This window comes from Mesoplodon bidens (genome assembly GCF_964165515.1).
Source record: "Mesoplodon bidens genome assembly, chromosome: 9".
NCBI classification, from domain to species: Eukaryota; Metazoa; Chordata; class Mammalia; order Artiodactyla; family Ziphiidae; genus Mesoplodon; species Mesoplodon bidens.
The window spans coordinates 9,176,368-9,204,091 of record NC_138166.1 but is presented as its reverse complement, the minus strand read 5'-3'; the positions used below and the strand labels follow the sequence as shown (position 1 = coordinate 9,204,091).

Sequence of the window (27,724 nt, the reverse complement as noted above, 5' to 3'; positions counted from 1 at the left end):
TGAGTGCATCTTTATCATTTATAATTTCAAATTCTAGTATCTCGGTTTAAAAATTGAATGACTACCTCACCAGGACCATATTTCAGAGTCACTAGGGGAAAGGAAGCAGGGAGGGGTCAGAGTGATCAGGGTATTAAGATCCCCAGGCACAAACCTGTGGTCCCACAAAACCAGGTTTACTGACCCCGCGCGGTGAGGGAGAGCCCTAAAGAGAGGGAGGAGGGAAGCATTCTGTAAGTCTTAGGTTCCTTCCGAAGGATTCTGAGGGGGGGTGTAAGGGAAGCAAGGAACAGCTCTGTATTGGATGCTGTTTCTGCTGTGAGTTTAAGAGAAGAAGTAAACCAGGGGGTGGGCGCTGCCATGAATGGACGGCTATTTAGCAATTAGGAATCCCCAGTAAGATGTGGAAATAATGTGGGTTGGGACATCCTTGGAAGGAAAGAAGCAGCCATTCAAAGAGGAGGGATGTGGCGTTTTACAGCTGCCATAGGACTGGCGGGGAGCAGTGCTTCCTGTTAACTCTGCAGCTGGCTCTGTGTTCATCCTCCCAGCAGCAGGGCTGCTTTTTCCCCCCTACCACCTTTTTTTCTTTTTCAGTTTGAGCTGATTTTTTTTAATCTTTTAGTTCCAGACAGGTTTTCACTCTTTCAGTGGGGTGGGGGAGAGCATGGGGAGGAAAGTTGAGCGATCCCCTTGGTCATTCAGCTGACTCTCCTGTACTGGGATCTGGACCTTGGTTTCGGATTTTTCCATTATCATTGATGGCTGCGACCTTCAGATGCTCTCTCTTAAGCAATGTTCATATCATAACCTGGATGAGAACATTGAAAAGCACGCTTATAAAGTCATAAGCGGGGACTTCCCTGGTGGCACAGTGGTTAAGAATCCGCCTGCCAATGCAGGGGACGCGGGTTTGAGCCCTGGTCCAGGAAGATCCCACACGCCACAGAGCAACTAAGCCCGTGAGCCACAACTACTGAGCCCATGTGCCACAACTACTGAAGCCCACGCACCTAGAGCCCATGCTCCACAACAAGAGAAGCCACTGCAGTGAGAAGCCCGCGCACCGCAACGAGGAGTGTAGCCCCCGCTCGCCGCAACTAGAGGAAGCCCGCACGCAGCAATGAAGACCCAACACAGCCAAAAATAAATAAATAAATTTATTTATTTATTTATTTTTTTTGCGGTATGTGGGCCTCTCACTGTTGTGGCCTCTCCCATTGCGGAGCACAGGCTCCGGACGCGCAGGCTCAACGGCCATGGCTCACGGGCCCAGCTGCTCCACAGCATGTGGGATCTTCCCGGACTGGGGCACGAACCCGTGTCCCCTGCATCGGCAGGCAGACTCTGAACAACTGCGCCACCAGGGAAGCCCCTAAATTTATTTTTTTTTAAAGTCATAAGTGACAGAAAGATGGAGGAACAGGAATTTCTGGATGAGTGGACTGAACAACGTATGAAATGCTAAGTGCCTGCCAGGGCCGGACACCTTGAATAAGATACCTCCAGGCGGTACCTTCTGATGGTGCCAAATTCTCATCTTGTTTAAACCAGATCATGCTTCCCACCCACAACACACATTCTGTATTTAAAACTCCTAAGTGGCTCCTAAATGATCTGGCCTCTGCCTGCCTTTCCAATTTTATCTTCTGCCTCTCTTCCCCTTACGCCCCATAGTTCTACCACACTGGCCTTCTTTCTGTCCCTGGACACCAGCCTCATTCCCATACTCAGACCTTTGCTAGACTTCTCTGGAATGTGTGAGAATACGCTTACAGAGATTTTTGACAAGAGTAACTGCTCATCATTTAAGTCTTAGCTTAAATTTTATCGTTTCAAAGAGGTCTTCCCTGTCAACTCTCTCTAATCCCTTCCCCCAGCCCAGTCTCTCTCATTACCTCTTCTATGTATATATATAATGGCACTTACCACTAAATTTTTGTCAAATTACTGTCTTTCTTTTTATGAGTGCTTCCTGAGAGCAGGGACTTGGTGTATACCACCAGCCACTATGACAACAGTTGGCACACAATAAGTGACCAATTAACATCTGTTGAATGAACACATTTTTGTCAAGTGACTTCATTGTGTCGGCCACATCTGAGTGGACTAATAATTGCTATTCTAGCGAAAATCCTCTGTTAAGCTAGTCACAACAGAGCAGTGGCCTGTGAGTGGTCCTCATAAGAAATCTGCCCCACAGATTGTGTGGTGACTATCAGACCCCATCAGATTCACTTTAAGGGCATTTTGAATCCAAGATATAGGGGAAAGGCAGTAGAAATCAGCAGCAGCAAAGGGGGCAGTAGAAGCAAAGTGAATAAAAAAGCAGAGAGAGAGAAACAAAGACAGATCTGGGGCCTCCAAAACAGTGTCACTAGCATTTGGATTGCTCGGGTTACCGAAGATGTTTTGAGCCAGGAGAGTTACTGCTGTGTCGTAAATGATCAACATTTGTCTGGTTGTCCAAGAGGCCTTTTTCTTATATCTTTCAGTAAAAACCTATCACCCTAGTCACGTTTTTGCCACATGAAAGGATATTTGACAGAGACCAAACTGTAACCTAAGATGATAGGCTCAGTAGGCTGGGGTGATGGGCCTAATGCAATACATTAAGATTTCATAGGTATAAACTTAAAAGCTCTCCATTTATGTTCAAAGAATCAACCATACAAATAGGAGATTAGTGGAAGATGTAAGTAAGCTGCAACCTAAAAACAATCTTTTTGCAAACTGCAAGTTCAGTTGATATTAAAAACAGTGTGATGATTTTTTAATTTTATTTTTTATAGAGCAGGTAATAACAGTGTGATGATTTTTTAAAAAGTAATTCCATCTTAGGCAACTTTTATAAAACTGTAGTGTTTCACCCTGGAGAAGGGATCTTCCCTCTCTATGCTGCATATCCACACTGCCTGGAATATGGTATTCAGCTCTGGGTACATGCTTTATGAGGAATTCTGTAGGAGCCCCCAAGCTGAGTCTATGTGAGCTCACCACTGGAAGTCAGATTGGCATGGGTTTGTCTGGCTGGTTGATGGACAAATGAACCTCTTGAGAGAACAGAACCAAAAGAAAGAGTCCGACAGCTAACCTTGGCCCAGTTGCAAAGCCTTAAGTGTTGCAAGGAGTGGTGTGGGCTTAAGTTTTGTCCCTTGAATGTAGCTCCTGATTCAGGCAATCCCTCCCCTTCAAATTCATACCTGATTCCTATGGAGAGGGATTGGGAGTAAAACAACTAAACAGCAGTTTCATAAAATCTTCAAGACTTTGGGGCCTTTGGGGTCTAAGCAGCACATCCTTGGTACTTATGAAAGATAATCAACCAAATCCTATGGGAATAGGAGTGGTCTTCCCCCTTTGCCACAGAAATGTGATTTTCTTGAGCTCTGGTGCACCACTAATGGTACTGAAAGCGACAGAATGGCTGGCGCAGGCAGCCAAGCTGCAGGCAGAGGGGCCGCAAGCAGAGCGAGCTGGACCAGGAAAGGCAGCTGATCAGACTGAGAGCACAGGTGCTCTTTGGGGACTCAGAGAAATAGCCAGAACACTTCCCAAAGGGAGCTAGAGCTGGGATCTCTGTCTGTGGTATCCCAATATGAAAAAGGATCTGGAAACACTGAAAAGTGAGTAACAATTGAAAGAAATTTTAGCTTGGGAAAGAGAAGACATGGAGGAATTTGACAGATGTCTTTCACTGTTGGGGAGCAATTGGGAAATGGGAAGAAAAAGGAACATTATTTGTAAAGCGCCTATTCTTTATTCATCTTTTCAAAACTGTGCCAATGCTTCCACATTTCTTTTTTTTTTTATTTTTTATTTTTTGCGGTACGCGGGCCTCTCACTGTTGTGGCTTCTCCCGTTGCGGAGCACAGGCTCCGGACGCGCAGGCTCAGCGGCCATGGCTCACGGGCCCAGCCGCTCCGCGGCATGTGGGATCCTCCCGGACCGGGGCACGAACCCGTGACCCCTGCATTGGCAGGCGGGCTCTCAACCACTGTGCCACCAGGGAAGCCCGCTTCCACATTTCTTACCTCCTTTGATTTCCATAGTTGTCATTCCTCCCATATTTACAAATGAGAAAAATGAAGCTTGGAAAGTTTTAAACAATGTGCCTGAAGTGATGTAGCCAATAGGTGGTTGAGCTGGGATTAGGCCATAAATCCAGTGGTGTGCTGGTAAATGTTTAACTATTGGCTCTTTGAGGGATAAAGAAGCCTTGCTGACTTCGGTGGTGTAAATTCTCCCATCAGGGTGGACTTCAAGCTACCAACATAACGCCATTAAACACAGTGCTGGGAAGAGATGCACACAAACAGCTCTTCCAAGCCGTATGAGCCAGTACAGTACACCACCTTATCTTCACACTCTCTCCATCCTATATGCTGCTTCCCAGGATATGTCTTAGTCTCCATGAAGTAGAGGTTGCTATAGCTACTGACTGGAAATTCAAAAATAGGCTGTCCTGAGGTGGTTGGCTTTCAACCCTAGCTGAGAGACTGCTGGGGACAGGGTTGTAAGAGAAGGAGATTCAGATATCATCAAGGTTTGTCAGGATTTCCAAGCTTGATGCACATCAGAATCACCTGGACAGCTCTTTAACATATAGATTATGGAGAATATAGCATAGAGGTTAAAAGTGCAGATCTGGAGCCAGACAGCTTATGTTCAAGTCTGGCTGAGCCCTTGAATGGCTAGGTGACCTTGGGCAAGTTCCTTAACCTCTCTGTGCCTCAGTTTCATTATTGATAGATGGTGATGACAATAATAGTATTTACCTCACAGCATTGTTAAGCAAGTTAAATGAGTAAATGCTTGTAAAATGCTTAAAACAGTGTGCGGGACATACTAAACACTGTTAGTGTTAGTTGTTATTACCAAAACCTCTCCTGGGTGAGGCCTATCTGTTTGTATTTGAAACATACTTTCCCAGTGATCTTAATGCAATCAGCTGTTCTTATCCATAGACATCTGGGAAACCACTGAAGTCTATGATTCTTGCTCCTTGAGAGTTGGGTAGCTTCCTGTAGACCAACCCAAGAGTGGATCTCAGACTGTCCTTGCAGATCGGGACATTCCATGAATCCTAAGCTCACTACAGTTGTGTTGGACATCCTCTCAGAAGTCCTTATCCTTCCACAGAAGAACTAAGTTGTAGGATATAATACAGATCTTGTTTTTATTTTATTTTTTAAAGGAATAAATAAGACCTAATCCACAGTCAAAGTTTCACCTTAATGATGGCACAGAACATGACAGGGGCTGTAGGTTAATCTGAATTTCTACAAAGCATTGTAATTTCCCCTAATGTCCCCCTCAATGTTCATTTACATGTACATCATAAACCTATATTTCATTTCCGGCCTGGATCCATTTAGGCAGTCCTTAGGGCTCTAGCTTTGCTCTCTCTGACTTCAAGAACTAAAACAAAGAGGAGATCCATGAAGATGGAGGAGAAGAGGGCGTGGATTTCACCTCCCTCCACGAACAAGTCAAAAATACATCTACGTGTGGAACAGTTCTCACTGAAAACTAACTAGAAACAGAAGGACCCCCGTACAACCAAGGCTGTAAGAAGATCCACACGTAATCGGGTAGGAAGGAAAGAAAAGCAATTGTGTCAGGATCCATGCCCCTGGGAGGGGACTCAGAAGAAAAGGGAGATTGCACAGGCAGACACCTGCCCTGGGGTGTGAGTGGTGAGAGCCGCAGATTGGATGCACTGGTCCTGGGGTCCTACAAAGGGGAGATGAGCCCCTTTGGCTGGTTGGAGGACTGCCGAGACTAACAGATGGTCTGTGGGAAGCCTCGACTCCACCCATGAGGAGCGCGCATGCTGGCTTGCCCTCGAGGCAGGTGGAGAGAAGTCTGCTCTAATGGCCCCCAGGTTTCTGTGACCTGCTCACTCCAAGCCACAGCACAGCACTGGATCTGGGGTGGCCACAACCAGGGAGAAGACTTGATCATGGGACACGGATGTGACCCGGACCCAGGGCAGAGCCTAGGTGGGGCAGTGGTGGCTCTCGTTAGTGCTAACTCAAGCCGTGCATCAGAAGCAGCCCAAATCTCTGATGGCAATTGCTCGACCATAGCTCACACACTGCTGAGAGTCTATGTGGGCCCCACCTGCCCTGATAATGAACTATCAGAAAAAGTTTTTTAAAAATCCTGTTTAAAATCACATCAAAAAGAGTAAAATACCTAGGAATAAATTTAGCCAAGGGGGTGAAAGACCTTTACCCTGAAAACTATAAAACACTAATGAAGGAAAGTAAACATGATACAAAGAAGTAAAAAGATGTCCCATGCTTTTGTACTGGAAGAATCAAAATTGTTAAAATGACCATACTACCCAAAGCAATCTACAGATTTAAGTCAATTCCTATCAAAATACCTGTGACATTTTTCACAGAACTAGGACGAATAATCCTAAAATTCATATGGAACCACAAAAGACCCAGAATTGCCAAAGCAATTTTGAAAAAAAAGAACAGAGCTGGGGGAATCATGCTGCCTGGCCTCAGACTACTACAGAGCCATTGTAATCAAAACAGCATGGTACTGGCACAAAACCAGACACATGGATCAATGGAACAGAATAGAGCCCAGAAATAAACTCCTATGCCTATGGTCAATTAATCTATGAAAAAGGTGGCCAGAATATACTATGGAGAAAAGACAGTCTTTTCAATAAGTGGTTCTGGGAAACTGGACAACTACATGTAAAACAGTGAGATTAGAACATTTCCTCTCACCATATACAGAAATAAACTCTAAATGGATTAAATACCTCAGTGTAAGACCTGAAACCATAAAACTCCTAGAAGAGAACATAGGCTGAAGACTCTCTCACATAAATCATAGCAATACTTTTTTGGATCTGTCTCCTAAGACAAAAGAAATAAAAGCCAAAAGAAACAAATGGGACCTAATTAAACTGAAAAGCTTTTGCACAGCAAAGGAAACCATCGATAAAACGAAAAGACAAACTTTGGAGTGGGAGAAAATATTTGCAAATGATACGACCAATAAGGGGTTAATATCCAAAATACATAAACAGTTCATACAACTCAATATCAAAAATACAAACAACCCAATCAAGAAATGGGCAGGGGCTTCCCTGGTGGCGCAGTGGTTAAGAGTCCGCCTGCCGATGCAGGGGAAACGGGTTCGTGCCCCGGTCTGGGAAGATCCCACATGCCGCGGAGCGGCTGGGCCCGTGAGCCATGGCCGCTGAGCCTGCGCGTCCGGAGCCTGTGCTCCGCAACGGGAGAGGCCACAACAGTGAGAGGCCCACATACCGCAAAAAAAAAAAAAAAAAGAAATGGGCAGAAGACCTGAATAGACATTTTTCCAAAGAAAACATACAGATGGCTAACAGGCACATGAAAAGATGCTCAATATCACTAATTATTAGAGAAATGCAAATCAAATCTACAATGAGATATCACCTTACATCTGTCAGAATGGCTATCATCAAAAAGACCACAAATAACAAATGTTGGTGAAGATGTGGAGAAAAGGAAACCCTTGTACACTGTTGGTGGGAATATAGATTGGTGCGGCCACTATGGAAGACAGTTTGGCGTTTCCTCAAAAAACTAAAAAATAGAACTACCATATGACCCAGCAAGTCCATTCCTGGGTATATATCTGGAAAAATGAAAACACTAATTTGAAGAGATACAGGCACCTCAGTGTTCATAACAGCACTGTTTACAATAGCCAAGATATAGAAGCAATCCAAGTGTCCATCAAGAGATGAATGGATAAAGAAGATGTGGCATATATATATATATACACACACACACACATTGTGTGTCTGTATATACACATACAATGAAATACTACTCGGCCATAAAAAAGGAATAAAATTCTCCCATTTGTAGCAATGTGGGTGGACCTAGAGAATATCCTGTTGGCAAAATAAGTCAGACAGAAAGGCAAATACTATAGGATATCACTTATATGTGGAATCTACAAACAAAACAAATGAATGTATATAGCAAAACAGAAACAGACTCACAGACAGAAAACAAACTAGGAGTTACCAGTGGGGAGAGGGGAGGGAGGAGGAGCAAGATAGGGGATTGATAAAACTACTATGTATAAAGTAGGTAAGTAACAAGGATATATCTTATATATATAACACAGGAAATTATAGCCATTGTTTTCTAATAACTTTTAATGGAGTACAATCTGTAAAAATACTGAATCACTATGCTGTACACCTGAAACTAATATACTATTATCAATTAACTATTTTTTTTAAGAAGAATTGAAACAGAGAGAAGAGGAGCTCTCCAACAGACACAGGCCTGGGTCTTGCATCCACATCCTACTAGCTTTGTGCCCTCGGGAAAGTTAATTAGCCTCTAAAAATCTCAGCTTTGTCCTCTATAAAAATGCTTAGTGCCTGAGTTTGTTATGAGAATTAAATAAGATTTGTAAAGCCCTTAGCATAGTGTCTGGTACATGAAAAAGGTACAGTAAGTGGTGCCTTTAAATAATAAGCTGAATCTCAAATGTAAAATTCTAAAATGACACAAATATATGGAATGAAACAGCAAAGGAACGTACGGAGATGACTACATCATAAAGAGAGATGCATGATCAAAGACACATTGTAAATTATCATCAGTCTCTATATTGTGAAAAGACTTCATGGGTTTTCTAAGGTGTGTGGAAATGATAACCTCATTTCCACTTTAAGGAGGTTTTCTGAGTACGTTTGTCCTTTGTACTTTGTATCAAGAAAATGGTAAGACATATCCAGATCACTCAAGGAGTAGGGGGAGGGTATTTCTTATGCTTAAGAAAGAACACTGAATGTAGACGGTTTTATGAGTTGTTACTCAGAATGGTCTATAAGGCCAGAGGTGTTAACTAGCTACCATAAAATTCTAAAGTTGTAGCCTCTGCCTAGGGGCACACAAGGATGCAAAGCTGACAAATCATACATGGCTGCCTGCCATCCGCCCCAGTTAAGAGCTTCTAATCAGCAGATTGTTGTGCAAGGTAGCTTATACTGATAACTCCACTTAAAAACGGACTTTGAAGCAAGGTCAAGAGAGATGCTAGATTGCATGTACAATGAGTATCTGAGGACAGCCTTGAATTAAATCATTGCACACATCAGACTCAGCTTTTTCTCCAAGGCTCTGGAAGTCTTGCAGAAACATAAATTTCCTGTCCTCTTGTATTTCCTTTCCATCCCTCCCCACATCCCACTCCTGCCCAGTCCCAAGTAGGCTCTGCAGAATTCAGGGAATCATCATTCATTTATTCAGTCCACAGACACAATAGGAGTATCTGCTGTGTGCCAAGCACAGGAGTAGGTGCTAGAGGTATACATATGGATCAGGCAGAGTGTCTCCATATGAGTAGCCCACATTCTGGTTTGGGAAACAAATGGAAACAAATAGTCATACTATAATTTGCTACCTGCCTTAATAGTTCTCTGACAGCACCAAGGCAGAGATGACCATTCTGCTTTGAGAAGGTGGGAGAGCTCCTCAAAGGTGGTGATTCTTGATTTGAGTGGTTGAGGGATGAGCCTGAGTGCTCAGGGATGAAGCCAGGGAAGATAAATTCTTTTTATTTTTTTAAATAAATTTATTTATTTTATTTAATTTATTTTTGGCTATGTTGGGTCTTTGTTGCAGTGCACATGCTTCTCATTGTGGTGACTTCTCTTGTTGCAGAGCACGGACTCTAGGCAAGCGGGCTTCAGTAGTTGTGCCACGCAGGCTCGGTAGTTGTGGCACACGGGCTTAGTTGCTCCGTGGCATGTGGGATCTTCCCGGACCAGGGATCGAACCCATGTCCCCTGTATTGGCAGGCGGATTCTTAAGCACTGCACCACCAGGGAAGTCCCAGGGAAGATAATTTTAAGCAGAAGAAGCAATGTGTGCAAAAGCTCGGATGTGTGTGTGGTTGACATGCAGGCTTCGTGGTGGACAGGGAGGCTGGAAAGGTTGGCTGGAGAGCAATTGTAACAGCAGTAACATGTGAATGTGAAGTTCAAAGGGAAACCATGTTTTGCTACAGCTCCGAATTTTAGAATTGGAAGGGATCTTAGTGATCGTGCAGGTCAACCCCCCAGAGGCTCAGGGAGCTTAATGACATGTTCATGGCAGGACCAGAAGCAATCTATCGGGAGGGGAAAACATTTCCCACTTCCCATTTTAGTTCTTTTGGCTGGTTGAATAATTAAAATGACATAAGACAGATGAACAGGAGAGAAAAAAAAGAAATTTAATTATGAACATAACAGGGAATCCACATAAACACAGGAAATTCCAAGGAACCAAGTAAAATGAGGTATATATGTCATCCTGGACCAAGGAGAAGGGAGTAGGGGTCTGGGACTTCAAAAGTAAAGAAGTAAATTCATAGGAAGAATGAAGAGAGCAAATGTTTAGTATCGATAAATGTTTACTGGGCCAAACCAACAATGGGACACAAAGGGGAATTTTAATAGACTTTGCTAGATTCCTCCCTTGTCTACCACACCTAGTTCATATTATGCTATAGATACCTCTCATGATAGTTCTCTTTCCTGGAATAGGCCCTCTATCTAGATTCTTTTAGGCAGTTAAGTGAGAGTTGCAAAGAGAAACTTCCCGAGTTTTCTGTTCCTTCCTCACGCCAAGAGACACATTTTGGTTTGGTAAATTTTGCTTCCCTACCAATGCCTCCCAACACTAGGACTTCTGCTCGTTTCTCTGAATCTTCCAACCATGACTCCTAGCACCAACCTGGAAATTTGATCCTCTAAAACCTGGAAATTGGGTCTCTCAGAGCTCAACCAGGAAGTCACAGTATAGAGTTTAGACCTATGTGTCTACTCGTGAATGTTATGCTAATGGACAAATATTTTATATATATATATATATATATATATATATATATATAGTTACCACGCTTCAAAGACTGCTTAAAGGAGAATGTGTTTGTTTTCCATTGCTACTGTAACAAAGTACCTTAAATTTGGTGATTTATACACATTTATATATTTTCTTACGGTTCTGGAGGCCAAAAGCCACAATCATTTTCACTGGGAAAAACTCAGTGTGTCAGCAAGGCTGGTTTCTTCCAGAGGCTGCCCACCTTCCTTGGCCGTGACTGCATCACACCAATCCCTGCTGCTGTTGCCACATTGCCTTCTTTTTTCCTTTTTTTTTAAATTAATTATTTATTTTTGGCTGCGTTGGGTCTTTGTTGTTGTGCGTAGGCTTTCTCTAGTTGAGGCAAACAGGGGCCTACTCTTCGCTGCAGTGTGCAGGCTTCTAATCATTGTGGTGGCTTCTCTTGTTGTGGAGCACGGGCTCTGGGTGCGCGGGCTTCAGTAGTTGTGGCACAAAGGCTCAGTAGTTGTGGCGCATGGGCTTAGTTGCTCCATGGCATGTGGGCTCTTCCCAGACTCTAGGCACGTGGGCTTCACTAGTTGTAGCGCGTGGGCTCAGTAGTTATGGCTCGCGGGCTCTAGAGCACAGGCTCAGTAGTTGTGGCGCACAGGCTTAGTTGCTCCGCGGCATGTGGGATCTTCCCAGACCAGGGATCGAACCCGTGTCCCCTGCATTGGCAGGCAGATTCTTAACCACTGCACCACCAGGGAAGTGCTTTGACTTCTCTCTTTGACCTTCTACGCTCCCTCTTCTAAGGACCCTTGTGATTACATTTAGGGCCCACCTGGATGATCCAGGCTAATCTCCCCATCTTAAGATCCCTGATGACATGTGTACGTCTCTTTTGCCACATAGGTAACATTCACAGATTCTGGGGCTTAGGAGGTGAATATTTTCTGGGGAAGAGAGGATTCTTCAGTTTACCACAGAGAACAGTATTCTTTGTTCTTGAATTGGAAGCAGATGACACACACCTCTTTGTGGCTGGAGACTTGGGAATTTAGGGGTAGATGGGAAAGACTGGGACAAGTAACCCTCATTAGTTGCTCAGCCTCTGGACAGTCAGATACCAGAGGGGTCTGGGGGGAAGAAGGCAAGAAGAAGTCTTTTCTCTCCCTGCCCATAATAAATGCCATGCAAGTTGAATTAACATTGTGCTGGAAATGTGGTTGGCAATTTAAAAAGGGTTAAGGGACTCCTGAAAATCACTGATGGCAGAGCCACGTGACTAGCTGAGTAAACTTTTTTAGAGATGCGGGAAGTTCACAGTTTTTGATTCTGGATTGGCTGTGTGTACATTTCTGGACATGCTGAAGACTGTTCTGAGTCTTTTACCCTCAGACCCAGGTAAAAAGCCCTGTGCTTGAGAGCCCACTCTGGCCTCCTTTGGCTGCACCTCTCCTCGGGTGTGCCACGGGGACCTGTCTAAATGCTCTCCAGGTACCCAGGAATTTGGAGTCCTGCCAAAATGCTCCCAAGCTTGCTTCCAGGGCCTGCACAAACCTCTTCTCCATGTCCATCCTCCTGAGGTCAGGCAGCACACTGCTGTGTGCATCCCAAGGCCCATGGGTGGCCAAGGGGTGGCTCTTTGGGGAATGGAAGGAACTTAGATACAGGGAAGGGTTCATATGGGTAAGCTCCAGGCCATCACGGTACAGAGCAAAGCTCTGGAGCTGATATCACGGACCAAAGGCTAGCTCTCCCAGACGGGTGGCCAGGGTCTGGTGGAGAACTCTGGGGAGGCTGAGAACTCCAAAGAACCTGGGCTTCCTTGTCTTTATGAAGGTGTATTTTGTCAAGGTAGGAGGAGCGAATATGTTTTACTTAACCAAGTGTCAGCTTGATTTATGACTTTTAAATCATTAGTTATGTAGACTATGTCCCTTGTTAATACTCTTGCCTTGGGCTCTGTATATGCTAGTGGTAGGTCTGGCCAGAGCTACACTCACTGCTATGAATAGCAATGCCTAAATCAGAGGTACCCCACACATTGCACAAAGCAGTGCAATGAAAGCATCATCATAATGTGAAGGAAGCAAGTCAAGTTTCTTTGGGCAGCAAACTGAACGTAAAAAGAAGTTCAATTAATCCAACAAGTCATTAGGGAAAGTGTCTATCTTAGGGCCCAGCCTTCATAAGATAGAATATTTAGTTAGCTAGGGTGAAGAGGATAAATAAGGTGTAATGCCTTCAACATTAACAGTCAGTTTTTGATGTTTAGATTTGGAAAATGTTTGATTCTATATTCTAAATTCCAATCTTGTGTTGTAACTGTGTAATTCAGCTGCATGGAAACCCAAAATAACATTAGCAAAAAAGCACAAGAACAAAGAATGAGTGATATTTCACAGTCGGTGTGCCCAGAAGAAGACGTCCCTCAAATCACATTCTTTGAACCACTTAGGTGTAGGAGGGCTCCTCGCTCATTGAAGAAAACCACAGCAGGTCTTCCCATATTCTTCTGGTTAATTTGTCAGTGGATTCCTCCTGACAGTCTAATAAGGATTAAAAATTGAAGTCTATATTCAACACAAGCAGTGTTTTTAAAGTTAAAACTGGTGTTTTAAAAGTTAAATGAAGAATAAACTCAAATATAAAAGTTCAAAAAAACCCTGGAAATCTAATAATTTTTCTTAATCACAAAATACATATGTATTGGTGACTTCGGTTTCCTCTTTCACTTTTCCTTTTTAAATGCATCTAAAGTTTCATGATTAAAAATAGCCTAACACAGAGGTCAGCAAATTTTTTGGTAAAAGGTCAGATAGTAAATATTTTAGGCTTTGTGGGTCATATGTCTCTGTTGCAACAACTCAGCCCTGCCCCCGCTAGTGCAGAAGTAGTCAGGTGATATGTAAATGAGTTCATGTGGCTTTATGTCAATAAAACTTTTTTATGAACCCTGAAATTTGAACCTTATGTAATTTTCAGTTATCACAAAATATTATTTTTGATTTTGATTTTTTTCCCCCAACCATGTAAAACTGTAAAAAAGTCATTCTTAGCTCACAGGCCACACAAAAACAGGTGGCAACCTAAAACTATAAAACTACTGAAGAAAACAGAAGAAAAACATGACATTTGACTTGGCAATGATTTCTTAGATATGACAGTAAAAGCACAGGAAACAAAAGTAAAAATAGACAAATGGGTCTATTCCAAACAAACTTTAGTGCATCAAGGACACAGCTAATGGAGTGAAAAGGCAACCGATGGAATGGAAGAAAATACTTGCAAATCATATATCTGATAAGGGGTTAATATCCAGAATATATAAAGAATCATATAGCTCAACAACAAAAAAACAACTCAATTTAAAAATGGGGGCTTCCCTGGTGGCGCAGTGATTGAGAATCTGCCTGCTAATGCAGGGGACACGGGTTCGAGCCCTGGTATGGGAAGATCCCACATGCCGCGGAGCAACTGGGCCCGCGAGCCACAACTACTGAGCCTGCGCATCTGGAGCCTGTGCTCCGCAACAAGAGAGGCCGCAATAGTGAGAGGCCCGCACACCGCGATGAAGAGTGGCCCCCACTTGCCACAACTAGAGAAAGCCCTCGCCCAGAAACGAAGACCCAACACAGCAAAAATAAATAAATAAATTTAAAAAAAAATGGGCAAAGGACTTCAATAGACATTTCTCTAAAGATGATATATAAATGGCCAACAAGTATACAAAAAGATGTTCAAGATTCCTAATCATCAGAGAAATACAAATCAAAATCACAATGAGATATCACCTCATACCCATTAGGATAGCTAATATCTAGAAAACAGAAAATGACAAGTGTTGATGAGGATATGGAGACATTGAAACACTTGTGCACGATTGGTGGAATTGTAAACTGATGTAGCCACTATGGAAAGTATTAAAAATTTAATAAACGGAAACCTCCATTCAATAGAGTTGGGAGACCAGAAGGGAGAGCTCTCACACCCTGCGATGATGGTAGAGCCCAACAGGAAGAAGAAAGACTCTTCTACTTTCCTGACAAGCATTCAGCCAATGAGAAGTCATGGACTCCTTGTTTACTGAGCCCTCCCAACTTCCTTCTCTCCTCTATAAAAGTGTGCTCCTTCCCTTGCTATACGGAGACTTGCACATGGCTCACCATGGTTGCAGACCCTGAACTGCAGTTCTCTGCTGATACCAAGTCCATCTTTGCTGGAGAAATATCTGGCAGTCTATTTGTTTCAGATCAATAAAGCAGTATTGAGGTTCCTCAGAAAATAGGATTGCCATATGATCTAGCAATCCCACCTCTGGGTATCTGTTTGGAAAAATGGGAGGCAGGGTCTTGAAGAGAGATTTGCACACGCATGTTCATAGCAGCACCATTCACAGTAGCTGAGAGGTGGAAGCAACCCAAATGTCCATTGATGGATGAATGGATCAATAAAATGTGGCAAATGGAATATTATTCAGCCTTAAAGAAAGGAAGAAAATCTTGTCACGTGCTGCAATACAACATGGATGAACCTTGAGAAGATGACGCTAAGAGAAATAAGTCAGTCACAAAAAAAACAAATACTGGATAATTCCATTTGGATGAGGTATTTAAATAGTCAAATCCACATAAACAGAAAGTAGAATGGTGGTTACCAAGGCCTGGGGGTAGGGGAAGAATGGGTATTGTTTAATGGGTATAGAGTTTTAGATTTGCAAGATGAAAAAGTTCTGGAGATCTGTTTCCCAACAATGTGAATATACTTAATGCTACCGAACTGTACATTTAAAATTTACCACCTTAACCATTTTTATGTTATGTGTTTTTTACCCCAATACAAGAAGTGAAAAAGTATCACTATAATATACATGTTGAGGACTTGATATTCTGAAAAAAAAAAATAGTTTGAATCAAAAACAAAACAAACCAGGGGGCAGGCGAGATTTGGCCCTCAGGTCAAATTTTGCTGACCATTGGCCTAATGTAATCCAACTCCCCCTGTAATCGGCACGCTGTCTTCACATATTTTCCCCCCAAATCCTTTTTATAGAGTCACCAAATGTTACAACTGCAAGTGGCCACGGAAACTTCAGTCATTTTGGAGGGTAGGAGTGGGGGCCTGGTGAGGCGGGACGGGTATTTTCCAAGGTCGAAGACGTAGTTAATGGCAGAGCATTGATGTAGAAGTTAGCTGCCTTATTGCTTTTCCGAGTTATCTATAGATTGTTAATGATCATGCAGATAAATTTGGATTTAACTGGAGGTGAACTCAGTAGTTAACTGAATTCCACAGGTGCTGCTATAAATACACATTGAATTAAAGCCCTCTAGTAAGTAGTCACACTGTGCTCTAGTCCCCTGTGCCTTTAGGCCTGGAGCTGGGAGAAGAAAGGACCGTACTGATTGCAGAACTCGCTTTACAGATGAGCTGTTGTGCTAACATTGGTTTACATCTGGTTTCCCAGAAGTAATTTAACTAACATTTTGTGAAGTATTTAAAATAAGCTCATTTGGGACTTCCCTGGCAGTCCAGTGGTTGGAATTTCACCTTCCAGTGCAGGGATTGTGGGTTCGATGCCTGATTGGGGAGCTGGGATCCCACATGTCTCAGAGCCAAAAAAAAAAAAAAAGAAAAACCCAAAACATAAAACAGGAGGAATGTTGTAACAAATTCAATTAAGACTTTAAAAAATGGTCCACATCGAAAAAATCTTTAAAAAATATATTAAATAAAATAAGCTCATTTAATACTAGTCTCCAGAAACGTTACCTTGGCCACTTTAATGGAACTGTGTAAATTTGCCCATCTTCTTTACAGCATTAATTAACATTTAAAAATGAAGTAATGTTAAAACAAATTCAACTGAGTAAATTTTAAAGATCTTATAGGCTTTTTTCAATGATACATGAATTGGGCAGCGTCTCATTTAGCAGATAGAAAGAAGCTCCAAGGAGTTGTACAAAATGAAAGACCTTTACAAGCAGAAGGGAGTGGACCAGGAAGTTATAACAGCAGAAAGTGGATTGGTTGTGACAGGTCACTTTCCTTTAGGGGATGGCACGTGTCTATCAGGCCGATTAACTAGTGCTGACCAGGTGATTCCTGATTGACCGGTTTAAGATTCCTATTCTGGGAGAGGCTGACATTCTAAGTCTCCATTTGGTGATGTGGAGCTTAGCATAAGTGACTCCATTTTAGGCCTGTTGTTTTAACAGTGACAGCTTAAAAGACAAACAGTTATTTGCTGCATGCCTGACTTCCTAGGGGTGGCATAAGAAGGAAGGACAAATAAAACCCAGTTCAGCAGGTCAGGATCTAAAATTAAACCATGAGTGAGAGGCACAGCGTTCATTCTGCTCTGTACTGTGAAGCAGGGCAAGCTAGAGGTTTTACCTGGGGTGATAGAAATTGTTTTACTAAACAGCTTTTCATTGTCTAGAAAAATAAAGCTTTGGAAGTCAAGTAGAAATTACAACACAATCCATAAAGTTTATGTAGTAAACTACATAAAAGTTTATGTTTAGAAAGCATAAACATTAATTAATACAGCTTCAATTATCTCTGTGTTGTACTAAAAGGTTACTATTCATTCCTCCTAGACTTTCCTGGTCTACATAAATGTGCTTATCAAAAGCACCTGGTCTCAGTGAAAAACAAGCTGTAAACATTTGTCTCCATTTATCTGTAAGTTTGTAGGCAAGAGTTATCAAGCGAACGTTTCAAATTGCTTCTTAAACAACATAATAAGCGAATGCCATGCATGAGCCTAGGCAGTTAATAAGCCTAGTTCAGAAAATAAAAAGGCTATAAAAGACATTCTTGGGACAATCACACAAACTTGAAACTGGACTGAACATTAAATGGTATCAGGGAATTGTTTCCTTAGGTGTGCTAATGGTATTGTGATTGAGGCGAATGTCCTTTCTTTAGAAGAGGCAGGCTGAAATATTTAGGGGTGATTGATTTTGTTGTCTGCAGTTTATTCAAACGGTGTAACAAAAAGGCATCTCTATTTTCTGTAGGTTTGAAAATCATCATAAAGAATTGGAGTGAGGGGAACAGAGGGCCTCTTTTTAAAGTTCCTTAGCCAAGAGCATTGTGAAGACCTCCTTACCTAACAGTAGCTTCAATTTACAGTTTGGGTTTGTAGCGCTTTGTCTTTTTTTTTTTTTTTTTCCTGTTGCACCTCAGGTACCACTGAGTGAGTGCCGTCTCAGCCCAGCCCACAAGCAAGCAGCTCTTAGTCACACTTCAGCGAATAAGTTTCAGCAACAGCTGCAAGCTACCCTGTGGGGGTAAAAGTCCACACCTGGCATAATCTTCTTTACATTACTACGCTATTTCACTGGCACGGTCACTTTCAAATGGCAAAATAGTTTGGTTTGCATTTCCCACCAGTCGTTTGCATTTGGTTTGCATCTTCCACCAGTCGTATCTGCATTCTTAGTCCCAGAGGGCATTTCTTTCTGGCCCGTGGACACACCCCCGAGGACTCTTATAGAGGAATCTCTTTGCCCAACCACCCATTGTTGAATTCTATTTCCATCTGTCTATACTTAAATTACTTATTGAAACGGTAAATTTCATCCTGCAGTTCAAAAAGGAAAACCTGGGAAAAGCTGGGAATCATAATTTGGTGCTCCGTTGTCATCATCCTGAGAGTTTTTTTTTTTTAAAGCAAATTTAGTTGAGAACTGTGTATACCAGGAAGCTGTGACATCTTTTTAATAGTTAATGAGCACAGACCGTGACAAGGAAATGCTTGCCGTGAATATTCAATACCTACTGTACACACTTCAAATTACAGTTTCGTTTCTTCGCTACGGGGCTCGTGGCACCATAGGTTGTAAGTATCCTGCTACCAGGTGCTGGTCTACTACGATCGCGCAGGCTACGAGAGGCCACCAAGATCCCATTTAATTTTAGCAATTAGGGCGGGTGTTCTAGAAGGTGTTCACGCGATCTGAAAGTTAGCTTCTAGGTCTAGGACAGGAAAGCAAGTTTGGTGTCAGAAGGGCTTGCGCAGAGTGCGAGAGAAGCATGGGCCCGGCCAGGAAGGGCAAAAGTGCCGCGGCGCCTCCTGTAACCAACAAGGCCTCGGCGCCGGGGCCTGGGGGCGGGAGGGGGGGCGGCCATTTTGGTAAAGGCCTGAGCGGCGGCCGGCGCGGGGCTGACGCTGGCGGGGCTGCCAGATTCGAAGCACACAATGAGTGAGTGACCGGGCAACGTGGAGCGGAATCTAGCTCGGCCAGGGCTCCGCGCGGCGTGGGGGCGCCCGGTGGGCCTCGGATGCGGCGCCGGCTCGCCCCCAGGATGGTGAAGCGGAGAGCGCTGAGGCGCTGCCTCCAGCTGTTAACGCCCTCGGCGGAGCCGGCGCGGCGGGGCCGGGGGCGGAGGAACCCGGGCGCTGGCCACCGTCGCCCCTTCCGCTGCGCTGGGGCGCTGTGTCCCGGGGCGCTGTGGCCCATAGCCGAAGAGCAGCAGCAGAGGCGGCGGCGGCGCGCGCGCCTGACCGACCATCGCGCCAGGTGAGCCCGCGCTCCGTGCCCGCCTCCCTGCCTCCCTGCCTCCCCCACCCCCCTCCCCAGCGCCTTTCCTTCGCCCGGCTCCGCCTGCTTTCTCTCGGTCTCTGGGTGGAACGGTCCACACTCCCCAGCTTGGGGCTGCTTGGACTCTTCCGGGGGTAGAGCGGAATGTGGGTGGATCCCTGCCTCATCCCGGAGATGCTGCACTTGTGAGTGGCAGGGATTCGTTTGAAATTCCGCACCTCACGAGGTGCGGAGCCCGCATCTCTGAGGCTGCCTGGATGAAGAGCCACATGATTTTTTTCGCTTGGGAGAGTAGCCGTCTCTGGGATTTGTTATAAATCCAATCTCCTCTGCAAATCACGAGGTTGCATCTTCACCGATTGGAATACATGTGGGTGTATTTTTTGGTTGTATGTAAATGAGTGGGTGGACAACTTCCTTGGAGCAATTTATTTCTGCTTCACCTGTAGTATTTATTTCTAAAAATCCGTTCCACCAGGTTTCTCCCCTTTTATCTTGAAAACTAACCATGGAATAGAAATGAAGAAAGATTGGAGCAAGGTGCGGCGAGGTGGTGGAAGCCGGCGCTTTCTTGAGTTTTCTTTTCGGTGGTCGTTTGTTTCTCAAATTGAATATTATCGCAGGCTTTTCAGACCAGGTATTCAGATAGTTTTTTTATTTTTCAGCTGTAATCCTGGTAGTTGAGATAAATACGCTGATACAGGCTCCTGAGTCTGAGATGCATCACATCTCAGTTGAACCTGGAAAATACTGAGTATGAGAAAAGTTAACCTTCAAAAAGTAGCTAGGTTTTCGGCCTTGTCTTTATTGCAGTTGTTCTATATATGTTGTAATATGACTCACCTGGTTTACTTTGGCTAATTAGCACCAAGTGTTTGCTATTTGATCATTCTGATTAAGTTATTGAGAAAGTCATTCCTGAGATACAGCTCTCTGGAAATTAAGAAATAATTTCCATCTTTGTTAAGAATGCATATCTAGCAGTTCCATTTCTATTTTCAGTTTCACTGGTTTTGATTTAGCCGCAGACGTCGATATCATTTAGAAAGAAGTTATGTAATCTTTAAAAAGATTACCTATTTCCCACAGTAGTCTGATTTTGTTGCAAGAAAATTTAGATCTGCTGGAGAAGAAATTTAGGGCCTGTTTAAAATGTAAGAGAGATATTGATTTCAATTCAAACTGTTTTAAGTTAACTGAAGATATTGTCGCAATTTTCAGATTTTATTTCATTACACTCTGCTGGCTTTCCTGCTGCAAGAATTTCATGTCTCCAAGGGATGAAAATAGTGTATTTCTCATACTCTTATTTTCCTTCACAATTTCAAATTATATTGTACAGATTTCATATTGCAAAATTTAATTTTTAAATTAGTCAGTTATAACTGACTGATATCTTAATATAAGCATTCCGTCATCGGGTTTTGGTTTTGGTTATGCTTTAGATGATACAGTCATCCCGTATGAAAAGGGTATTATGTTACTTTGAGTATTAGTGGGCTTAGGAAATTGGGGAAATTTTTAAGAACATGTTGTCCGTGTTTGACAAAGTACTATTTGCCTTTAATTTTGTTGTTTCATTCTGCTTTTTCATTGTAGTGGTAGATAGCTGTAGTTATGTTACCGGGTTGGCGTGGGTAGTGTCAAAATAGCTTCAACCGAGGAGGTCAGCGGAAGACCCGGACCAGCAATCTCGGTCCTTGTGATAGCATGCAAAGGATTGCAGACTACCACTTAGGGCTTAAGCACAAATCAGAGTTTTATTAAAGCATAGTTACACTCTCAGAGGGAGAGCGGGCTGTTTCTGCGAAGTGAAACCAGCCTATAAGCATAGGTATATACTCTCAGAGGGAGAGCGGGCTGTTTCTGCGAAGTGAAGCCTGGAGCTCCTGTGCAGGCTTAATTTAAGGGTGTTTATAAGGAGCGCTCTGCGAGGAGGCGGGGCGCAATCGTGGGTGAGTGACAGGGGGTCATTATTTGATTGACAGTCCCGAGCTAGGTAACAAGTTCCTTATTGCGCATGCGCTTACCCTTGATTCGCTAAGAAAAGCCCAAGGGGGGCGGCAAAACCACCTGCAGATTTTATTGTAATGATGGTGTAATGAGTTTGGTTTACTCTAGGTTATACGCCTGTCTAGTCTGGGCACGCACAGCCTGGGCAAGTCCCCTTGTGTTACTGTGCTCCCTCTTTATCAGGATAAATTGCTCGCCACACGACCATAGTTTCCCCCTTTCTGAGTGGAGTCAGGGGAGGGTCGTCAGATGGTCGGGGTGTAATTCCACTAGTCCCCTCTTTTCGCCACTGTCACCTCCTTGCTGCTAATGTCTAACTACCTAACAGATATAGTGGGTTTTTCCATTCCATTCTGCTCTTTTTTTGTAAATTAGAATATGGCTGTAGCTGAAGGACTGTGTTGATCTGGGCATTTTAGATTGAAATGCATACAAGTAAAAAATGTTTTCGTTGAAGTATTACTAGGGAAATGGATTGAGCACATAATTAATGGTTAACGAGCACCTTTATCCTGAAGGCCTGTGAGGGCATATGTAAAACTGGCATTAAAAACATCACCCATGTGATTTCCAGCATGAGAGTCTAGTAATGTGCTATTCTAACTGCTAGAATACCGAAAAATTCTACCTATCTATATCTATACTGCTTTCCTTGACTTGTCTTTTGAATTTAATAACCATTTATTGTGTATTTAAATTTTTTTAATACTTTATTTTTTTTAACATTTTTATTGGAGTATAATTGCTTTACAATGGTTTGTTAGTTTCTACCTTATAACAAAGTAAATGTTTTATTAACAGACTTTTGTGACAGATTATGTGTGAACTCATACATCCCCAGGGGCAGTCTTGTTATGTCAGAGATTGTCTTTTGCCAACTCAGCTGGTTAAATAATGTATTATAACTTTATAATTTACAAAGCTCTTTCAAGTATTCTTGTATGTATTTATATTTACTTTGGTTTTAGAGACGTACAATATGTGAGATTATTAATGCCCTTCCACCGATGAGGGAAACAGGAAACTGAGAGCCTGGGAGATTTTAGTAATTTACTCGGGGTTCCTTAGCACAACAGCCCTGGCCTTTGGCCCCATACGCGTATACACAGCTGCTGCTTATTAGAAAGGGGGGGTACCAACTGAAGCCAAGGTAAGAGTGGCTGGGATCAGCAAACTTTGGTCAGCATCACAGCCATAAGTTGCAGCCCTAAACCTGTTGGTTGTGAATGGTAACTACCATTGGCTATGGGGGCACAGGGCTGGCATCTAGATGGATCAGCATAAATTCAGAAATGATTGAAAATCCACTCAGTATACGCCTACTACCTAGAACAATTCACCTTTCCCCCCGGGGGCAGCAGATTTTCCTGTGTATTTAATTGGAGGGCCTTCCCAGATTTAAGGGACAGTACAAGATGCCTGTAGACGTCCGTGCTCCTCTGTGATCTCTCTCAGTTATAAGAATGAAATGGCCAGAATGTAGAAAAGCCAAGCTTCCTCATTGTTCCGGCACCCCTTAAAACGGGCAGACACTTGATTTGCTTACAGAAGATCCTGTTGCTAGGAAAACTGGACGACCGCAATCATTTGTTCTGAACGTTGTTTTCTGTATTTTGAAGGTCCTTCAAACTACAGAGATGTTTGATTTCTTTTCAAGTTACTGTGTTCATTCCTTTGGCTTGTTTAGAGAGTTCGTGCAAAGTACTACTATCTGTATTGTGCTGTTCTGTGATTGAAGTAAGTAATGATAGTTTAAAGAAGTTCTGAGCTCGAAGTTCTTTTTTAAACTTGAGGCCAGTGTATCTGTTTATGAGCTAAAGCAAGTGAAATACCCACCATGAGGTGAAAGGTATCATTTATCTCCCCTTGCTGACCACATGCTCTGTTGGTTCTAAGTGTTGCTAGGCATAATTCAGGTGAGAATCTGGCTAATCAGCAGTCCAGGCTCCATCACCAGACAGAGCTGGACCCTTGGAGTGCCATGTACCTCTCTGCCCTGACTTGCGTCTCCTGTAAAAGAAAGGGGTCACAGAATGTTGACTTGAGTCATGGAGTGTTCAAGTTAGAAAGGACCTTCGTATGTGGCTGGTCCAACCCCTTAACTTACAGATTTCCTGTTTCTACTTTTTTTTTTTTTTTTTTTTGGCTGCGTTGGGTCTTTGCTGCTGTGCACAGGCTTTCTCTAGTTGCGGCGAGCGGGGGCTACTCTTCGTTGTGGTGCGTGGGCTTCTCATTGCGGTGGCTTCTCGTTGCGGAGCACGGGCTCTAGGGCGCGCTGGTTTCAGTAGTTGTGGCTCGCGGGCTCTAGAGCACAGGCTCAGTAGTTGTGGGACACGGGCTTAGTTGCTCTGCTGCATGTGGGATCTTCCCGGACGAGGGCTCGAACCTGTGTCCCCTGCACTGGCAGGCAGATTGTTAACTACCGTGCCACTCGGGAAGTCTCTCATATTTCTACTCTTGCAAGAGTTTTTAGCCTCTCATGATGCCACAAAAGTGAAACGTCAAATTAGACTTTTCCACCATTTCACAGAGATGAGGTACAGATCTTCCTGACTTACGATGGGGTTACATCTTCATAAACGTGACTGAAGTTGAAAATATCATAATTGGAAAATGCATTTAATACATCGAATCTATCGGACATCATAGCTTAGCCTACTTTAAGCATGCTCTGAACACTTACATTAGTCCACAGTCTGACACAAAGCCTATTTTACAGGAGAGTGTTGTATATCCCATGTACTTTACTGAATAATATAGTAAAAGTGAAAAACAGAATGGTTGTAAGTGTATGGGTTGTTTACCCTGGTGATTGCTAGCCAGCGACCCCAGTCACCCACTAGGAGCTGCGACTTGCTGCCTCTGCCCAGCAAGGGAAGAGAGTATCTTTTGGTCCACATATTACTAGCCCAGGAAAAGATGGAAATTCACAGTTCGAAGTAGTGTTTCTACTGAATGCGTATCGCTTTTGCACCATTGTAAAGTCAAAAAATCATAAGTTGGACCATTGTAAGTCGGGGACCGTTCGTACTTTAAAGTTGTTACTTGAAAGTCCATTCCTTTCTTATTCTTTCCTTATATAGTGTCTCAATTTTACATGTAGACGAACTGTCCATCGTGTGTAAATGTATGCGTGCCTTTCGGAGCCCATGTTTTTTGGTTTTTTTTTGCGGTACACGGGCCTCTCACTGTTGTGGCCTCTCCCGTTGCGGAGCACAGGCTCCGGACGCGCAGGTTCAGCGGCCATGGCTCACGGGCCCAGCCGCTCCGCGGCATGTGGGATCCTCCCAGACCGGGGCACGAACCCGTGTCCCCTGCATCGGCAGGTGGACTCTCAACCACTGCGCCACCAGGGAAGCCCCGGAGCCCATGTTTTAACTGGGTGAATGTGAATGCCGGAGCGTGTATCGAATATGATCACAGAGGAATTTGACATAAACGTCTGATGTTCTCGGCAACATTCTCTCGGTTGAGCATGATATGTAGAGCTTTATAATTTCTTTTTGCTTAGCTGCCCAAATATCTTAAAATCATACTTTATGATAAAGCTCATCTCCAGTTTAGTATACACTGCCCACATTTTAATACATTTTGTTGAAGGCATTACTATGCATATATATGGTACCCTGCGGCTGCAGAGTGATCAGTCTTTCAGGTTTTCCCAGGACTGAGGGCATTCCCAGGATACAGGACTTTCAGTGCTAAAACTGGGAAAGCCCCGAGGTGTTGATCCTCTTACCTGAAAGTGTCTCTTCATTGGACTTGATTAAAAATTCTTACAGCTGGAAGGATAAAATGCCAGGTGGTTAATATGCTGGATGAACTCAAAGGCATCTTTTCAAGGCAAGGGAAATATCTTCAAGACCCCATGTATATTTTCTGTTTATATGACTGAAATATAGGACTAATTTATTATTCTTTTCTGTGTGATTTTAAACGAAAATAATTTAGCAGTTAAATAGGATAGTTACGTCATTTGAAATCGCCGTGTAATATTAAAAGGGCAATTATAGGACTTCCCTCGTGGCGCAGTGGTTAAGAATCCACCTGCCAATGCAGGGGACACAGGTTCGAGCCCTGGTCTGGGAAGATCCCACATGCCACAGAGCAGTTAAGCCTGTGCGCCACAACTACTGTGCCTGACTCTAGAAGCCCACGATCCACAACTACTGAAGCCCACGCGCCTACAGCCCGTGCTCTGCAACGAGAGAAGCCACTGCGATGAGAAGCCCGCTCACCACAATGAAGAGTAGCCCCCGCTCGCCACAACGAAGACCCAGCACAGCCAAAAAAAAAATAATAAATAAATAAATACATTTATAAAAAGAAAAATAAGGGAACTGGTATTTATTGAATGTCTACTAAGTGCTTTTTACTTTGAAAGGGGAGAAAAAAGACATTGGAGAAAAAAGACATTGTTGAAAGCAAGAAAGGCTAGCCTTGTCAGTAAGACCATACTGTTGGCTGTATGCAACTAACTTTAGAACCTAGGTATCTGTTTAAGATAAATTTATTGGATTTTCCTTGCATATTCAACATGATTAGTGGAAAGAGCGTGGATTTTGGAGTCTGATCAACTTGGGTTGGATTTCCAGGTCCGACTGTTACCAGCTTTTTGACTTCAGGTAAACTACTAACCTCGGTGAACCTCTGGTATGTCGCCTGTGATGTGAGGATAATATCTGTCTACCTGGAGGGAATGCTGTGAGGATTAAGTGAGATAATGAATGTGTATAAAATGTCTGACCCATATAAGTGCTCAATAAACGATACACCTATAGCAGTCATGGGTGCTGCTGTGTGTACCCATGTTTGGATTAGGAAGGCTCTATTTTTGGATAGTTACCTTGTGTGTTTTTATAGCTTCCCTAAACTTCCAAGTTATGGTCATTGTATCAGTTAGGATTAGTTTGGGGAAGTCCAGAGTTGCAGGGTCCAGCCTTGGTACGTGGCCTCTGTCTGAAGTCCTAGTTCTCGATGCCATTCCTAGAAGTGGCCATGATACTCATGGCTCAAGATGGCTCCAGGCAGCAGGACACAGGAAGAATCCAGAATGCCTCCCTTTCCCATATAAGACTTCTGCTTCGATCGCATCAGCCATCCCTAGCTGGAAGGTGTGGAAATGTAGTCATTAACTGGTGCATAGCTACCCTAAGTAAAACTGACATTCTGTTACTGAGGAGAAAAGGGGGACTAGATTTTATGGTAGGCATCTTCTGGTCTCTACCACTTTGTCACCACTTTACCACCATAGAATTCAACTACTGAAGTATTCCCTAAGATTTTTCAATTTTTATCTCCATAATTAGTAGACTTAGTGAGAATGCCCTTTGTTGAATTTGGTCTCATTGTCCTTTGGTTACTTTTGCTTCTCCTGTAATTTTATTCCCAGCAGATTCTCTCAAACAATTAATTCTGTCTCAGTGAAGAGTGATTAGGATTTAAGCTCCTGTTCATTTTTTTTTTTTTTTTTTCAGTACGCAGGCCTCTCACTGCTGTGGCCTCTCTCGTTGCGGAGCACAGGCTCCGGACGCGCAGGCTCAGCGGCCATGGCTCACGGGCCCAGCCGCTCCGCAGCATGTGGGATCTTCCCGGACTGGGGCACGAACCCGTGTCCCCTGCATCGGCAGGTGGACTCTCAACCACTGCGCCACCAGGGAAGCCCCTATCATAAATGGGTGTTGAATTTTGTCAGATGCTTTTTCTGCATCTTTTGAGATGATCATATGGTTTTTATTCTTCAGTTTGTTAATGTGGTGTATTGTACTGATTGCTTTGTTGATACTGAAAAATCCTTGCCTCCCTGGGATGAATCCCACTTGATCATGGTGTATGATCCTTTAAATGTATTGTTGGATTCTGTCTGCTAGTATTTTGTTGAAGATTTTTGTGTCTATGCTAATCAGTGATATTGGCCTGTAATTTTCTTTTTTGTGTGGTATCTTGGTCTGGTTTCGGTATCAGGGTAATGGTGTCCTCATAGAATGAGCTTGGGAGTGTTCCTTCCACTGTGATTTTTGGGAATAGTTTGAGAAGGATAGGTGTTAGCTCTTCTGTAAATGTTTGATAGACTTCGCCTGTGAAGCCATCTGGTCTTGGACTTTTGCTTGTTGGAAATTTTAAATCACAGTTTCAATTTCAGTACTTGTGATAGGTCTGGTCATATTTTCTATTTCTTCCTGGTTCAGTCTTGGAAAATTGTATGTTTCTAAGAATTTGTCCATTTCTTCTAGGTTGTCCTTTTTTTTTTTTTTGGCTGCGTTGGGCCTTCGCTGCTGCACGTGGGCTTTCTCTAGTTGAGGT

At 43.3% G+C, this 27,724-nt stretch overlaps 1 protein-coding gene across 4 annotated transcripts in view; it reads left to right on the top strand.

Moving 5' to 3' along the window:
* Positions 1 to 27,724, top strand: part of NAPEPLD (N-acyl phosphatidylethanolamine phospholipase D) — a 77,865-nt gene that overhangs the window by 15,867 nt on the left and 34,274 nt on the right. The window contains exon 1 of one of the 4 annotated variants that reach the window (XM_081244103.1): positions 19,012 to 19,387. The exons of 2 other annotated variants lie outside the window; for them this stretch is intronic. In XM_081244103.1, coding sequence (XP_081100229.1) covers positions 19,149 to 19,387 — 239 coding nt within the window. In that variant the 5' untranslated portion in view covers positions 19,012 to 19,148. Of the gene's footprint in view, positions 1 to 19,011; positions 19,388 to 19,623; positions 19,779 to 27,724 lie in introns of those variants that run through there. One more of the 4 variants, XM_081244105.1, reaches the window with a different exon arrangement.